Source organism: Nymphalis io, chromosome 18 (genome assembly GCF_905147045.1).
Source record: "Nymphalis io chromosome 18, ilAglIoxx1.1, whole genome shotgun sequence".
Taxonomy (NCBI): domain Eukaryota; kingdom Metazoa; phylum Arthropoda; class Insecta; order Lepidoptera; family Nymphalidae; genus Nymphalis; species Nymphalis io.
The window spans coordinates 6,654,468-6,672,381 of record NC_065905.1 but is presented as its reverse complement, the minus strand read 5'-3'; the positions used below and the strand labels follow the sequence as shown (position 1 = coordinate 6,672,381).

At 33.0% G+C, this 17,914-nt stretch overlaps 1 protein-coding gene across 2 annotated transcripts; it reads right to left on the bottom strand.

Moving 5' to 3' along the window:
• Nucleotides 1–413: 413 nt before the first annotated feature.
• Nucleotides 414–17,156, bottom strand: LOC126775360 (serine/threonine-protein kinase Tao). Of its 2 annotated transcripts, XM_050497233.1 has the most exons (21): nt 16,927–17,156; nt 16,517–16,597; nt 14,883–15,112; nt 14,629–14,746; nt 11,628–11,891; nt 11,306–11,428; nt 10,730–10,970; nt 10,270–10,406; nt 9,315–9,388; nt 8,336–8,640; nt 8,067–8,182; nt 7,568–7,738; nt 7,056–7,267; nt 6,472–6,622; nt 6,138–6,250; nt 5,089–5,215; nt 4,825–4,926; nt 4,342–4,476; nt 3,993–4,151; nt 3,490–3,608; nt 414–3,381 (listed from the first exon to the last, which is right to left on the bottom strand). In XM_050497233.1, the coding sequence occupies exons 3-21, from the start codon at nt 15,104–15,106 to the stop codon at nt 3,258–3,260; spliced, it is 3,015 nt and encodes a 1,004-aa protein (XP_050353190.1). In that variant the 5' UTR covers nt 15,107–15,112; nt 16,517–16,597; nt 16,927–17,156; the 3' UTR covers nt 414–3,257. The 2 variants fall into 2 exon arrangements, with proteins under 2 accessions (XP_050353190.1, XP_050353191.1); XM_050497234.1 differs by lacking the exon at nt 16,927–17,156 and having other exon boundaries at nt 8,336–8,595; nt 16,517–16,599.
• Nucleotides 17,157–17,914: the final 758 nt, after the last annotated feature.

The following is a 17,914-nucleotide window of genomic DNA, read 5'->3' as shown; positions in this document are numbered from 1 at the left end:
TGAGAAATCATATCATAATTTGTATGATTTATGCTGTACGCGTATTACATTCAGTTGAATATACAATTAAAGTGATTTCAAAGTATACACGACCACCGCTGCACTCTCTAAGCGGTCCGTTTAAACATACATACAGTACGGAGACAAGATGGCGAGTCTTGTTAGGCTGTCTACAAATTATTGTCATTAATTTGGTCAGTTCGGGAGGAGGAAAGTGTCGAGGATACGATTGTACACATCGGTACACAATGCCAAACATAATTCTCTACTACTACTACATGTTAAAATGAAAGTAAAATACTATTCATATTTTTCACAAAATAATTTAGTACCATTGTGTATCGACGTTATTGTCAAAAACAGTAAAATTACTTCAAATATGTTTTATATATTTATACATGTATTTTTGTCTAGTCTCGAATCTTGAAATATCTTAATAATAAACCACTAACAGACTCAAATAATACAAAACGATCACATAGTGTGATGCTTACAAGCAATGTGATATAGGAATAGATAGAGAATACAATAAAAATAATAATTAACTAAATTTGGATAATTATGACTAAAATCGGCGTTAAATTAAATAATAATATGTATTCGTCTATACATACATGACTGGTAAGCTTAGTTGACAATACAACAATGTATTAGAATACTAATTAAAAAAAAATAGCACTTTGCAGTTCCCCGCGCGGGGGCGCCACGCGTCGCACTTCAATGTACACCATACCGCACTCGCTTCTTACAAAAGTAACAAACTATGTAATAGTTAATTATATATTATTGTTCTTTATATACAAAACGCCGAGCCGCGCGCGTCCCGCCACCGGTAAGGCAAATTGTGTGTTTGTTATGTTACATACATATATATTATTATAATATTTACAAAACATAATTAGCAGTCAGTTATACAACATTCAATACACAGCACCTGCATTTTTCATATAATAAAGCGTGTTACATACATATTTAAAGTCTAAAAATCATCTAACGCAAGCATAATTCACTTAACATTGGTTCAATTTCAATATCTAACAGAGGAAATAAAATTCTAGGCCAACTCAAACACTTTTAGTCGCTTTATAAAATAAGTTTAACATACTAAATATTATGTATAAAAATGGCGCCTAAATTAAAACTAGTGATATGAATATAAGAATTTTGACTATCTAATATTATAAATAATAATATACCTCTGTCGAATAGTTACAAGCGTGTGAGGCGCGCGGGGCCGGCGTCGGCGACTACATTCGCCTACTTAATGCCTTTAATTTGTCGAACATCTTAAGCGTATACTTTGAGGATGAACATTTCCCGGTTACACTACAAAGTTTACCTTAGAATATCATTTGACGTTTTCTCGCGGTATACTATTATGGAATTTTTCAATCTTGAATTATTTGAAAGGGCTCAAGATGAAAAATTGGCTAGAACCCCTAGAAACTTACGATAGACTAAATATTATACAAGAATAGATCAAGAGTACTAGATTTATGGTTTTAACCATGCCTCCTACTTAGGCTTCGCTCTGTTGTTTTATTGATTGGTACATACGTGGTTGGACGGCCCAATCGTTATTTATTTTCCTCTTTTTATATAAAATGCATTACCGATCATAAATGGCGTTATATCAATATTGCATTATATATATGAGAATAATTTTTCTCCACGTCACGTTTTAAAGAAAACTCTAAAAACGACCATATTATACCATCAAATATTGCAATAAAACAGGGAAGTATAAGGAATGCATGGAATCACTTTCATACATAACCATTTTACATCAATTAAATCAACAGAGCCAAGTATCGTTCTGAGTAAAACTTCTAATAAGCGGCTCATTCATACTCATGTCACTGTTATCAATAAACACGCTCTCGGTACATATCGCGAATAAACTTTTATTAACATACAATTATCATTTATTCCTGCACAAATATGTTTCTAAGACTAAGTGGTCTTACGGCAATAAGTTTTCTTTTATAATTGTGTTTCGACACTGAGCATTTAAATGCAGTATAACTTATTGCAAATATTGTTGTCATATATATATAATTTTCATATTATTTATATAATTCAATTAAAAAAAAAATTCTAGTGTTAGAAACATACTAATGCTTTCATTTACAGAATTAATTAATTTGGAGTGCTATAAACTTAATATTTTAATAGTATAGGAAACGCCCTCCCGGGCCCTATATATTGGCTAATTTAAATACTGTCGTATTTTTTGGAAGACTTACAATAACATAAATATAATTATTAACAAAAAATAATAAGCAACATATTTTTCATATTATGTTATACTTATCTATAAAATTCACAATTAAGTGAAAATATCGTCGTGTTTAATTCAATTTGTGATAATTATAGAATAAATTCAAATAATGAATTAGTCTTTAAAAATAAATAATATTTTATATTGCGCGTCGCTATATTTCGTCGAATAAAATGGAAACCTGACAACGGGAGGGCTAGACAGTCTCAGTTATAAATAAAATGTATTATGAAATGATGCGCTGTCGCTAAGTATTCTAAAATATACTTTGACCTTTCCTTATTTAATATATTTTTTTAATGATAGTTAAAATATCTAAATCTCTGTTGACTATTTTTATGACCTTCTGTTAAAACAATGAAAGACTTGTATTCAATGTCTCGGTTTCAGTTTTGTTACATTGTGCCTTTGTAAATAAATTTATTTGAGCGATAAAATAATGAAGATGTCAACACTTGTATCTACATCTTTTAATGTATTTACAAAATTGATAAAAATCGACTTCTTCTTTTTATACATGTTCCGTCAAAACACCCTCAGTTAGTATGTATATTATATTTAAAAATGTATGAAAGCATTTTAGCTATTACATATTAAAACCTCGTCTAATTTGTAAGATCGCCAATGTAAAAAAAAAATATAACTCATTTTTGCTTATATTCTGTATAATAAGCCTTTTATAAGCATACTGTTTGTACATCCTCAAAACAGTATAAAAAAATTATGCATTTTAAAATCACTGAAAGTCATCCACATTAATACTATACGCAGAATCCTAAAGGGATTGCTGAAAATCTACGAATAAAGCTATATATTTATTTTATAATACTTTCTTAGACAAGTGTCAAAATCTACAACCACTACTAGCGACAGCGCTAACCGGAAAATGTGTAAGCGTATATGGTGGGTATGAGAGGAGATCGGGGTGCGATCGTATGTTGAGCGGTGTGTGTGTGTGTGTGTGTGTGTATGTGTGTTACAGCGATCCGGCGGGGAAGCTTGCGGAGGAGTTGCTGTGCGCGAGCGACAGCATGGAACCGGACAAAGATTGTTCCTCTTCGCCGTAACCCTCCCGGCTACCTTCCGCAATGGCCATTGCGCTGCAATAATTAATATTAAATTAGATTATATATGTCTTCTGAATTATTTAGACTTTCATTCCAAGCTTATTAAATTTAAAATCACGTGTAATAGTGGTAAAAATTAACCTGAAGCCAAGGCGTGCGCTTTCGTTGTCGAAATGTTCGAGCTCACGCTCGTGACGCTCGTGCAACATGCGAGTACGTTCGGCTCGTTCCGCTACGAACTGCGCGCACTCAGACTCCATCTGGAAAACATTAAACACAAGTGTTGAATTGTACATTGACTATTAGGCTGTTTATCTTTCACATATTACTTGTATAACAATTTAAAAATAAAAAAACAATCAAGGTAAAGGAAGCCCACAGAAGCAGGCTAGCTATAAGTGTTTTGTGAGGTGACGTCGGTGATTCGTTGACGACGTGATTCCGTCGTGGTTCTTAGAGGGTAGTCTAGTAAGTGACCAGGAGTCCACATATCTCTCGCTTACATAAGAAGGATACATAAATGTAATATCCGACGACAGACTTTCATCAATAAATGTACGTGTTTCATCTAACGTAATATAATGTAGTAGACCTGAGATTAACACGTTTAACCAAATGCAGCAAAATATAGATGTAATGGCTACCTTCTGCTCGAGCAGCGCGCGGCGCACGGCGACGCGCTCCTCCAGCTCGCGGCGCTCGCGGTTGCGCTGCGCCTCGGCCTGCATCTTGCTCTTGCTCTGATATGCTGTCAACATATCCAGCTCGTGTCCGAGCTGCATCTTGAGCTGCTGGCACTCCATCTGGAATTATATAATGTGTAAGATAAAATCTATTAAATAATATACAATATTCTCATTTTGTTATAGTTAATTTTATACGTAAAAATTCGATGAAATAATATTAATAAGACGAATCGCAGTATGTGTTTTTGATATTTAGAATTTTAGATAAATGCTTTGTTAAGGCTATAAGCCATAATTATGAACTTACCATCTGACTTTCATCGAGACGTACAGTCTGTTTCTGCAGCATCTCACTAATGCTCTGATCATACTGTTCTCCAAGAAGCACAAGCTTGCGACGTTTTTCATCTTTAAGCGATTTTATTACTTCTTTTTGTTGCTCCTAATTATATTAAGATATCGTAATTAAAAATTCACATGATCTAATCAGAATTTTCTTATTACCTGTTTTATCCCAATCTATTTTTTTAAACATACTCAAATATTTTTATACTAAATAAACAACACAATAAAAAGCCTTTAATTTTAAAGTTATATTTGTACGAAATAATTGCCACCAGTTACGAAATTTAAATTTATTTCAATTATGTTTTTATTAAAATTGCTAAGCTTAGTTTAGAAAAAAATAAGCAAGTTAAACAAATTTATTTTGAGCTAACAATTATTAATAAACAATGATTAATAAATGAAACGTTTTTGTTATAAGAATTCGTAATGTAAATAGGTGTACCTTAGGTGTCATCTGCAATATCTGCGCTTTGAGCGCTTTGTACTGGCGAGTCTGAATCTTGCATGTTTCACGGAACTGCTTGCGTATCTGCATCTCTTTTTGCTATGAAAATGAACAAAGGTAATTCATGAAATTGTTCAGCTTCGAATATATATATAATACGTGGCTGTTTTTTTACTGCAACTATGGCTAAATTCTCCCAAATTATAGCCACGGCAAATCTCGGTCTCCAGTTGGAATCCAAAATATTAAACACAATCTTACCTTCAAGCTCTTAGGTTGCTGTTTTAATTGAAGTGCGTGTTTCTTACGTAGCTCGTGTTCGGCGCGCTGCATGTAGTCGCGTTGATTGGCTAACTCCGTCGCATGCTGGTTGGCTAGTTGTTCCTCTCTTTGTAAATAGTGTTACAATTTTAATTACATTATGTATACAGCTTAAATCAAAATTTTATTGTTTACATTGTGTAAAAAACATTTAAATCTTCATAAGGCTAATTGACTTTTAACATAACACGCAATAAGATTTTCGTAAATAATGAATTCTTCATGAAACTTAAAAGGAAAATGTAGTCAACCATTTCATGCAGATGCTCATAAAAGGCCCATAAGTGGGATATTTACAATACCATACGCATGGCAACCGTACAGCCTATTCTATCAAGAATTAAGGAGGGTAAATCAAGTAGATTACTTCAGAAATATTTAGAGACAACAGTTGTGACTTGAACTATATAAAAGAAAATACAGACAAGTTTATAAACACTTCAAAATCAAAAGAAGGAAAAATGGAAATATATGATTATATATTTTGTAGACAAGAGCAGGGCTAACTTAAATATGCCAATGGAATTAAATCATATTTTATATGTTGCCTAAAAATAGTCAAGCAGGTATTTACAAAGTAAATATAACAAATGTTTCACATAGTTTAGAATGATTACCAAACAACAATTTTATCACACTGCAAATGACATAAAATATGACTTTTCTAAACAATAGTTCCTCCTTACACCCCTTGGAACGAAGTGCGCTCCTAATTAATCTCAGGAGCGAATGCGAACTGGTAAAAATTTTTTATTGGCATTCCAGTATAGTCCGGTCAACTTAGTTCAGAGTATGCGCGTATTATATATGTCTTTTATACATTTTCTTTTCTTAAAAATAATTCATTTATAAAATATAGTAACCAAATAGTTTAAATAGGTATAATAAAAAAAAATAAAAATAAGTGTCATTGGAATAAATACTTTTTGTTTACATGCGATACAATCTGTTTTTCTTCCGTAGAATGGTGGAAAATACATTAATGTTACCTTAATGCATGCACGCCCTTCTGCTGTCTGTACTCCAGCTCTTGTGTCTTTTCGTGATGACGTAACAACATCGCATGTGCCTGCTCTAGTTGCGTTTGTCGCTTGTTTAGTTCCTACAATAACTTCTATAATTTAATATACAATTATATTACGAAAAGGTAAAACGTCATCTCGAACTGTATATCAATAATCAAGAATGCAAGACATTTTTAAGTTTAGTTGATGAATCTTGTAAATAATGTTATGTTTATACTATCATGTTTTGTATTGTTGAAGCATGTCTATCGCTAACTAACAGGTCTGCCATCCCAAGGTGCGGCTGGTCGCGGCGTACCTCTCTGAGCAGCTCCTGCTCCTTGTGGTGCAGCGCTAACATGCGGCGACGCCGGAAGCGACGCAGTTCGAGCTCGAGGTACTCGCGCTGCGACCGGACCAGTCGCGCCTCCTCCGCCGCCTCCGCTTGCTTCAGGTTGTCCTTCTGGGACCTGTCAGAACACCAGATAGACAGTTTAAAAAGTGATACAATAAGGACAACATATATAATTCGATAATAATTCAAACAGTATTATTAAGTTATTTAATGACGTAAATAGGTTAGTCCATATCATTGAGATGTAGTGGGATTCATATGTCATCATTTTCTCGGACAATTAAAATTCTAACAAATGTTGTAAAGCTAAATTATAAATTAAACATTGCTGTAGTAATAACAAAAACAGTAACTAGTTAATACAATTGAATTAGTCCCAAGCGAAATGTTATTTTAATTACATAAGCACAACTTAAATCTAGGTCTTTAGATATTTAAAAGCACTAAATCCTGAATGTATTTATCGAATGAAGTTTATGTCGAAAATAAATTATATTCAAATAGCACAATGTTTTATAAAAAATAAAGTAAAGACAAACGACACTTACTGTAATGTAGCATCCCTCTGCCTCTTAGGCGTGGCGTCGTCCATACTGAGTTCCTTTTTCCATCTCTCCTTGTTAGCCTTGTACTCGCGCTTGCGTTGCGTTTCGAAGGCTTTCCGCTCTTGTTCCTGGCGTGCTGTTATATCCTTAATGAGTTTCTTTTCTGCTGCTGTATTCTGCTTAGATTTTCGCTCAAGTTCTTGAGCATGTTTCGTCTGAAAATATGTATTTTTTTCTCGTTATTCTACTACTAAACAAATAGGTTAAATCAACTGAGGACAATAAAGCTCTGAACTTTTTGTTCATTAAATATAATGAAGAAATAAGTCTCATTTTTATTTAGTCTATTAAAATTGAAGGAAAAGAAAAATATGTAACATATTTTTCTACTGACATGACATTAAACTAAACTAACGAAAAGATTAGGGTAAAATCCAAAACTAAAGGATTTTAGTTCAATATCGTAATTTCGTACCAGAATGTCTTAATAAAGTACGATCAGTAAGTGGGCGTACCTGCAGGCGCTCCAGCTCCCTGCAGAGCTGCTGCAGCAAGGAGTCGTACTCGCGGTCGAGCTGCGCCTTGTGCGCCTCCACGTCGGCCTTGCAGCGCTCCTCCAGCTTCAGCAGCGCCGCCTGGTGCTCTCGTCGCATGCGCTTGTAGCCCGACATCTGCTCGTGCATCTCCTGCGAACATGATTGTTTATAGGAAGGGAATACGAGATATTCGAAAGTAACAATAACGTCGATTTTTATTTAACATTGTTTCAGAGCAGCACTGTACTTTACTTAGCATTTTAAGACCAAAAACTTGGTATATGCACAAAAATTACATACACATCTTCTGCAAATAGAACTGAGTCCGCAATATAGTAAAATATATCAAAATATTGCAATCTAATTAATCCAAAAAAAAGTATTAAAACAGTAGAAAACACAAATGAATGCAAACACGCTACGCCAAATACAATACCGCCATTAGGTTTAATCAAACGGTAATCAAATTCGTAAAAACCTGATTGTGTTCTTTTTGTTGTTTGGTCACGATACTGGTTGTTCGTATCGTTGCGAAGTTGTTTGCGCCATGCTCTGACACCAGAGATATCGCAGCCGAAACGTTATTGCTGACACCTGAAAACAAATTCATAGTTTTTGAGTTAAAAAAGGAAATGATAAAGGTAGTTATCACATAGGGAACCGGGAGTACAACTGTCACACAACTATAATATCTCCTGCGTATGTAATTTGATCAAAGGGACATATATATTGAAATGAAATTTTTACCTCTATGCGACTGCCGGCGCTGTGTGTTCCTGTTATCATCGCCGCTATCTTGCTGCCACGACGAAGGCGCGTTCACATACTCCCTATACTCATTGGCCTGTTTCTCCCTCTCTCTTTCCCTCTGGGCCTCTCTGATCGCTTCCCTGTTTGCGTAATCGTCCCCATAGTCATCACACAGGGAATCCCTGTTAGCGTAATCCCGGAGCACTTCCCTATTGACGTAGTCGTCGTGCGAGCCCGGGATGGGACTCTCGCTTTCTCTGCGTATGAAACAGCAACATAAGTAAAGCCAACGCTTGCGAGCTCTGAAAGGAAGATTGCTATCTAATGCGTGAGGTGCTGCCAGTGATGGATTAAGCATAATGATATAGGTTGGATCGGATCATACTTCCGATTTTGTTCTGATAGATTGCGATACTAGCATTGGTGATAAAAACAAAGCAATAAAAGCAAAGTACATAAAAATATAAAAAAGGGTGTTTGTGTTAAGATATAAATAATGTTGGTGTTAGTGCAAGTGAATTGGCATTATAGGGTTATAAGGTTGTCTCCATTATAAATAGAAAATTGTTTGAAAAGATAATATATGTACAACCAATCATAGATCACAGAAAATGTTTAATGTGAAATAGCCAAGTTGAAAACACAAGTGGTTCATTATTTTCAAAACTAGCTAATATATATGGTATTTAATATGCATATTTAGTTTATATAAAAGTACTATAATTTTATTTACAAAAGAAGAGATTAAGATATACCGTTACTATATAATGGACCATAATCATTCCAGTTTGTGATAACTTTATCAGAGTAAAGCTAATTCCACACAGGCTTTATACACATAAGAAAAATTGAAAAATAAAAAAGCCTGTGGATAGTTACAGGCCATATTCCAAAGTGTTTTTTTTTTTATTAAGTTACACCAATTGTTCATTTATAATGGAAGAGTTCTTGTAAGGGTGGACACACAAAGTGATACCTGGCGGAGTGAGCTGGTTGGTGGTTGTATTGCTGGTATTGCGGCTGTTGCTGATTTTGGTGGTTTGCATTCAGCTGGAAGAATATATATGTTGTCAGATTTGTATTTGTTTCGTGATGTTAACGATGAACAAAAAAAAAAAAAAAGAACTAAACGAAATAAAACTGTTCTGAATAACCGTGTGCTATAGTTTGATTTTTTATAAAGTATAAACCTTTCAGCATATTGAATGAAGGTGTTATATGTAATATTTAAAATTTGTTTTTTTTTTTATACTTAAGGATAAGAACTAACAGCAAGTTGAATAATATACTATGGGATTAGATTAGATTTTTATTGACAGTAAAATTCAAAGGTTTCAAAAAATACTAACTAATATTTAGTTTATTTTTTAAATAAAATAATTAAATTTTATTTTATTTTGAGGGCTAAAATTATCTATCTTATAATTTAACAATACGTAAATCGAAACGTTTTGTGTTTATATATTATATGGGAATATGTTGGATATCAGCCAGTGATAAAATCAAAGCATAAGATATTTGTATTCAATGTATTAAATTATAAATCATTCCTAATATGCATATAATAATAAAAAATTGCAAAAATTGCTTCTTTATATGTTGATTATTGTTGATGAACAATAAAAAAAAACAAATTAATATATTCATAAAGTAAATGGCAGTGTCACGACTGAAGGACTATTAACACACAGCTTAAGCTATAAGACAGAGGTATGGGTTTTAAAGTTTGGAAAATCTTCTATACTATGTAATGTTATGCGCCTTAACAGCTGAGCGAGGATTTTGATTTCAACCCCGTTGATTTTATTTTCATCCAATTGGGCCAATCAGAATGTCATAGTTTTTAGCATATCAAGATAAATATGATTATATACGGTTTAAGTATGAGACAAATACGACGACTAATGTAAGAGCGTGTATCGTGTACGTACGGGATGCGGCCGCCTCCGCAGACTGCCGGACGACGAGCTCTGGCTGGACGCGCCCGCCGCGCTGTGCTCCGACGTGGCCGAGTTGGACTTGGAGCTGTCGCCGCCGGACCGCTCCTCCGCCGTCTCTTCGCTGTCACCTGGGAAGCACAAACAGCTTTATAAGTACTCTGTCCAAAAATATATTTTTATGCAAACATTAGAGAAGTAGTAGACAGCTCAAAAGATAGCAGAGTTCGTGGTGGTTTAGGGCCGGGCCACTAAGTTATTGACTTTTTCGACAACGGTTACGGACGTTCGAAAGACGGTTAGGAAATGCTCAGTAGCAGCCAAAAGTTTAGAATTTGGCAGAATCAACACTTCCGTGCCTCGTACTGGAGGACATCCAAATCATTATAATCAATGATAACCAAATATTCGCGGTATCTCTTGATTCATAAAATAAAAAAAACGTTAAGCTCACCGATAGCACTCTCATTGTCGGCATCAACCATGAGAATCTTCTTCATTTTCCTGTAGTTGAGATTGTCCAAGTCCCGCACGGCTGCCTTGGTGCGCTGTATGAGGTCCACGAGCACGTTGGGCGAGCGCGGTCGGGTGATGTACGGATGAGACAGCAGCTTGGTTGACGACGGCCGGTCTTGAGGATTTTTCTGCATACACGCCTCCACGAAATATCTAAATGTATCCGTCCATTCTGGCGCCTAAACAAAAGTTTTTAATGTAGGTTATATTATTTCGAACCAAGAGGCTGAATAAATTAAATAATGACAATTCAATAACATTAGCCAATATGATATGAGTACAGCTGCTGATTAATTAACTTTGTTTAGAGCTAGTATATATACATACAAGCTCTGAACAATATATTTTTTATGTCATCTTAAAAATATATAGAGTCAAAATCTACTCAAAACCTATATAACTTTAATGTAATAATTAATTACTAAGGTGTTTAATAAACCTTTTATCTCGGAATTGTAATTATTATGTTTATATAACAACCTTTATCAGCTAAATGAATAATAATCAAACTCACCTGTAGTGTAGGTGAATCGTTTTGCGCGATGTGATAGAGAGCAGACATAGCATTCATGTTGAAATAGGGAGGTTTCCTCTCCGCCAATTCGATGCACGTTATACCGAGAGACCAAACATCCACCTATAATTTTATTTTTATTTTGTTATTAATTTCGCAATTAAAAAGTAATTGACAACACAAATAATATTTAAACCAAATACCTTACCAATTAAAGTCATTAAAAATATTGGAATTAAGAGTATTTCGGTAGTTTATTTTTAAATATGAAAATGAATTAGGAAATAACAACATAATAAGATGTTATAAAATCACAAAATACCTTTCCATCGTACTGGCCTTCATCCATCGCCAGGATCACCTCAGGCGCCATCCAGTACGGCGTGCCCACGAAGCTGTTGGCCGGACACTTTATACTTGCACTACCAAAGTCCGCCAGTTTCACCGTGCCATTCTCGGTGAGTAGAATGTTACCCGCTTTGATGTCACGATGAATGCGACCCAGGCTGTGCAAATATGACAATCCGCACACGACACCCTCGCAAATTGCTGCTATTTCTTCCTCGCGTAATGGACGTTTATGGACCTGGTACAAATAATAATTTCTTTATAGTCATATGTCGGACAATGTGACATCATCACCCCTCAACAGATGGAAGGATTCAAATGTAATATTTTGCTATGGATTATATAATTAGAGCCGAGGTAACTCAGTGGTGAAATAACTTAAATCTTTAAGTCTGCGGGTTCAAGCCCATGTTAGCGCCATTGAGTTTTCGTTTGTCTAATTTGTGTTTAAAAATAATATTGTCCTGAAAACTGTCGGATGAAGTTCCGCTATAATTGTATCCCCCAACCCGAATTCGAATAGTGTGGTGTAATACCGACATTTCAACTAAGCTTAGAGCAACAAAGAATCTCGCATGGTGGATTTGTTTGATGAGATTTTTTTTATAGAATAGGTAGGCTATCAATTTGGGAGGTAGCTATCGACCAGCCGCCTATGCCCTCGGCGTGAGAGCTCAGCAGTGACATCTTCCTCTCTTGTGCGGTCCGCTTGCTCCTTTAGAAACATGACATTTTCGCAGTACGCAACCATCGCCGTCCTCTCGTTGAACTGATAAATGCCGTGATGCCGTGTCTTCATTATGGACACATTCATGACACACTTACATTGGCTCTACGAGCCACCCTGCACAGATACCTTCCAAAACATCCGTGTCTCGTAAGGATCTGTACAAGGTAAAAAGTGAGCGCTCCTCACTTTTTATGAGCGTTGGTGACAAATTACCAACAGGTGAATTATTTGCTCGTCCGCCTATCTATAATATAAAAAAACAACCTTGGGAACTAAGATGTTGTGTCCCTTGTGCCTGTAATAAAACTGGCTCACTCACCCTTCATACCGGAACAAAACAATACCAAGTAATGTTGTTTTGCTGTAGAATACCTGATGAGTGAGTGGTACCTACCCAGACGAGCTTGCACAAAGCCCTGTCACCAGTGCACATAGCCCTACCGCCGGTAGTTATATTTCGTTATTAATATTACAATACACTAGTCATTAACTGTTCTACTGTTTCGTTATTTACTTAACGGTAAAAACATCAATATATAGTGTTAAATGAAATTCAATAATTATAATTAATTTTATTTGCTTCCAATAAGAACCTATAGCAATATAGACAGTTCTTACAATGCCAATGTCTATGTTGGTGACCACTTACCATAAGGTGTCCAATCGCTCGTCCGCCTACATATTCAATAAAAAAAGTCTACATAACTAACCTAATATATTCTTAGTAAATTCTAATGGTGCGAGAAGAAGGATATACAGAATATTTAAAAAAAAACTAATTAGATCCGAAATCCATCAAATTTTCATAATATTAATATCATTATAAAAAAGAAATATATATTTCGTCTTCAAAATTTACACGATCATACATCGGAGGACAGAATTAGTTAATTGAATTAAAAAAAAATATGCTTAAATGTGTGACTTTTGATACAATTCCATAGAATTTTAATGTCTTCCTGTCATTAATAAACAAATAAAAAGCCCCGATGACCCGCTTGGTCGAAATCTCGTCGCTTTTCCGGTGTCGCATAAACAGGAAATACGTTTTACATTTTAACACAAATAAATAATTATGTAATTAGCATTTTACGCATGCGTCGGCATGCGTCTTGCATTCATTACTGGGTGACCGATAACGTTTCTTGGCACTTGACGTTTATATGATTTAAGTTTTCCGAATAATAGATTAACAAAAAAATAATAATATTACGGTAAAAGTACGACAGTTCGATAATTTGTAAAAGAAAACTGGCTATCTGCCTCAGTTTCGTACGAATTTATTATTTATAAAAAGCCTATCTCGGGAATCGGTTGTGTACAATCGGATCTAGGTATATCTATAATAATATTATACATGCAAACTCTGTATGTCTATCAGTTACGCTTTTACGTCTAAACTATTGAGCCAATTTCGAAAAATGTTAATATGAAGCGAGCTCGAATCACAAGGAAGGCCTTTTTAATCTATATTATCGCTAATACTCCTATAATATCATTAGGAATGACTTTTTGAAATATATTGTATAACAGATGAATCAATGTTTCAATATCGGTTATCTGAAATAAGGTGGAATTTTGATAAGTTCGTCGATATGTGTAATATCGACTGATAATACGATATTACAGTCGTAACAGTTGACTCTGATTGGAAGATGACTCAAAAGCTCGAAGCAATGTATAATATTATGTTCAGTTAAATCACGTCTCTTTCTCAGAAACATTAATGACCTCATTCGGAAATTGCACATATTTTGAATTTGCACTATCGACATCGCGACTTCAAATAATATTATTATTACGTACATAAATAAATCTTATATGCAAACGTTTTTTTTTTTTTTGGTTTTGTAAATAAAATTTAAAATAGATTTTATGTTGCAGTAACTATTTTAATATATAAATATTTTTAAGGAATAGAGTAACAATCCAACAATAACAATGGGATTGTATATTATGTACTTCATAATTTTCCATTTAACTTTCACGTAAATAAAATAAACTAATTAAATCAATTATAAAAAAACATTTTATTTATAGCTGATAAGTAACGAAATTAATGGACCCAAATTAGTAGAGATCGAAATTGATTTAATTCATTATAAAAAACATCATTAACACATATTTAATTACACTATTTTAATATTATAAAATAGTGTTTCATAAACCAAAAATAAGTGGTTAGAGGAAAAATTAAATATCTTTAAATTACCACAAATAGCGTTATAGTAGATATAAAATATACCTCAATAATATCCGAGGCTGAGCCCACGCAGTACTCCATAACAAGCCATGCTGTATGCTCTCTTTTGTAACATCCCTTATATTCTATGGTATTAGGGTGATCCAACTGTTTTAAAAACCTGGGAAGGTCACAAAAAGTTACTTTGAACATTCAATTTTATGATTACTTTTTATTTGTCCAACAGAGGCAAATCCAATATTTGTATACAGGAAAACGAAATAAAAGGAATAATTAAAAAAAAAAATTGAACTCACTTGATTTCTTTTAGGATGTCCTGCCATTTTTCTTCACTTTGCTTTCCAAGGTAGGACATCTTTTTGATTGCAACAATCTCTTTGGTGAGATTACATCGGGCATAGTACACCGCACCAAAGGACCCATGGCCAATTTCACGTAGATCTTCAAAGATCTTCTCTGGGTCATGTTTACTGAACAATTCTGCTATGTCAGGGTCTTTCAGACTGCCCGGACGTGGCATTTTTATCTGTAAAATAGTGTATATGAAGCATAGAGAGCAATACTTTGATTAATTCAAAAACAATAAATACTATATTATATTTGTAACTAATAATTTATAGTAACAATCAAACTAAAATACAATGGTTTGTTTTGACTATAGCAACACAAAAAACATACATGGAAAAACTTATAAAAATTGTTTAGTGGATCTTTAGTTAACAATTTTTTCCCTTTTTGTCAAATGGATTTTCAACCCTGACAGACAGCCTGTATTTTACCCTTTGAAATTTTGCACACCCCTAAAAAACATTTATTGCTATTTTTTTATTGCTAAAGTGAATATTTTACATTTATAGTTCTGACAATAACAAATAATTACATAAATATATCAATAAATAATATAATTCAGGCAATACATGTCCAGAGAGTGTAATTTTAGTAATTATTTTATACTATGGATTTTGTTTGACATATAGATTTAATTTTCCTTCTTTGTCTGCTTACTGAACGTTATCTATTTTGTTGTTTACAAAAGTTTAATCAAAAAGAAACCTTTCTTGACTTAAATACTATTAATAAATTTAAAGTTTAATATCTAGGAAGTTTAGTTTCTAAGCAATTAGAAACTAGCCAGGTGCACCACCCACTTCAATATGCTAATATTAGTCTAATTATAATATGGACTATTAATTTATACTCAACAAACTTTCGATATTATAATTTATTGACATGATAAATGTATTCAACCCCCAACAATAGAAGTATTTTTCAAATTAAATATTTATAATATAATTATAAATTTAAAAAATAAAGTATCTATAGACCTTTTCAAACTGTTTATAAACAAAGTTTATTAACACATTTTCACCAAAACTACATTTATCATAAAATATTCTTTAGTTAATATTTGTTTTTATTTTAGACAAAGATATATAAAAAAGATAATTGTTAACAAAATATATAAATTAAATACAATCAGATCATTTGATAGAATTAAAAATTAATGTTAGAAATGTTACATTTTTAATTACATATAGAAATGTTGTACTTAATACATCAAAATTATAATAATATTGCATTATATTTTTGTATGTTTGATTTATTTCTTACTTAATATAGTAAAGGTGATTATTGTCATAGGAAATAAATCATTTATAACTTTTGTTGTACAACATTTTTTAGAATATAATTTACAATATCATTTAATATGAAGCCCAATTTAATCATTTAAACTGATTGTTAATTAACAGCATGATAGAATACACATGTTACAAAACAATAAGACTAAATAATATATATACCTACACAGTAGATAAATAACAAATTTTATTATGTTAGTGTAAATAAATTATTACTTAAGTGTAAAAAATGTGGTTTAGAACTTAATCTATATTTATAATTAATGTTAATCAAGACAAAATCATCCTACTTGTGCCAGCTGAGAGCCGGCGGTGTCCGTCAGTTAATTAGAACAATTCTACTGCCTCGGGCCATCCTCCGCACCCGCTATCTGCAACAGTCGGAAACGACACAGATAACAGACCACGCCAAAATTTAGTAGTATAATTCCTTTTAAATTAAAAATCTTTAAAAGACGTAAGTTATGTTAAATATCAATAAATTAAACTGAAGGAATCTCTTATAATCTAATTAGAAGATTTCTACTCAGACTGAAAGCAACCTACCTCAGAGCATCCAAATCTTAACCCAATACTGATGCACTTCGAAAAGGGTAGATACTGCCACGAACTCCTTTTACATTCATTCATAAAAATATCAGCCGATGATACCCTTAACGAGGGTAAGAAAAGAGAATATTGCGAAATACTTGGCACTTACAATACAAAATTTCGCCTCAAAATGGCGTTGGGGTAAAGTATGTGAAGATAGCTTTTTGTTTTATAAGGCACACACTTAATGGTTTTTCATCACTTTCGCCACTCACTTACTAAACATGTAATCACTTTTTATTTATGATACGCATTTGATATTAGCGATGACTCGAAATTTTATTGAAAACTATTTACAACTTTCCCGTACTGGAAAATAATCTCTCTCAATGACTTCAGTTCGAGGCGCCCTCTTTTGTCTTAGATTGAGAGTTTGACATATATGTTTTTTAACAAATAATGAGTATTTATTTATTTTTTCCTTGAAATTTCTAATCCACTGTATAAGCCGTTATATCTTTAAGTTTTATATACGTTTAATACGTTCTCAATAAAAATATAAATAATTGAAAATATATATTTTTTATTATTTCATCACTTTTCGATTTGTAAAGAAAAGCATAATATAACATTATAATATCAAGTAAATTTTTTAGTTTTCTGTTTGTATATTTTTTTATCAAATTATAAATGGTATTATTGTTCATTTATGTGGTCTTATGCTACTTCTTCATGTGTGTCAAGAATTACATTTTCCGTTGTTTTTTTTCAGAATCAACATTTACACCATTCTTACTTATTATTATCTTAGGAAAAAAACTTCTTCGACAAGAAATTTATATTATATATTAATTATTTCATATTTATTTTAACAAATTTTGGAGCCGTTTATTCTTAAGGTATATATTATTATAAGGTAGGTATATATTTTTGAGTTAATAATACATCTAACGCTAAAACCACATAAGCTTAATGCCTGCCATAGTTCTATTTAAGCTTATAATTATGGCTTGAAAAATTATTTACAATTTAAAAGTCAAAATTGATAGTTCGTATACACTTACATAAAGTAATAAAGTAGTGAAAGTGTTATGTGCCTGCACCTTTTTGGTTGTGTCACAACAAAACTTTGTATATCAATATGGGTAACTTTATGC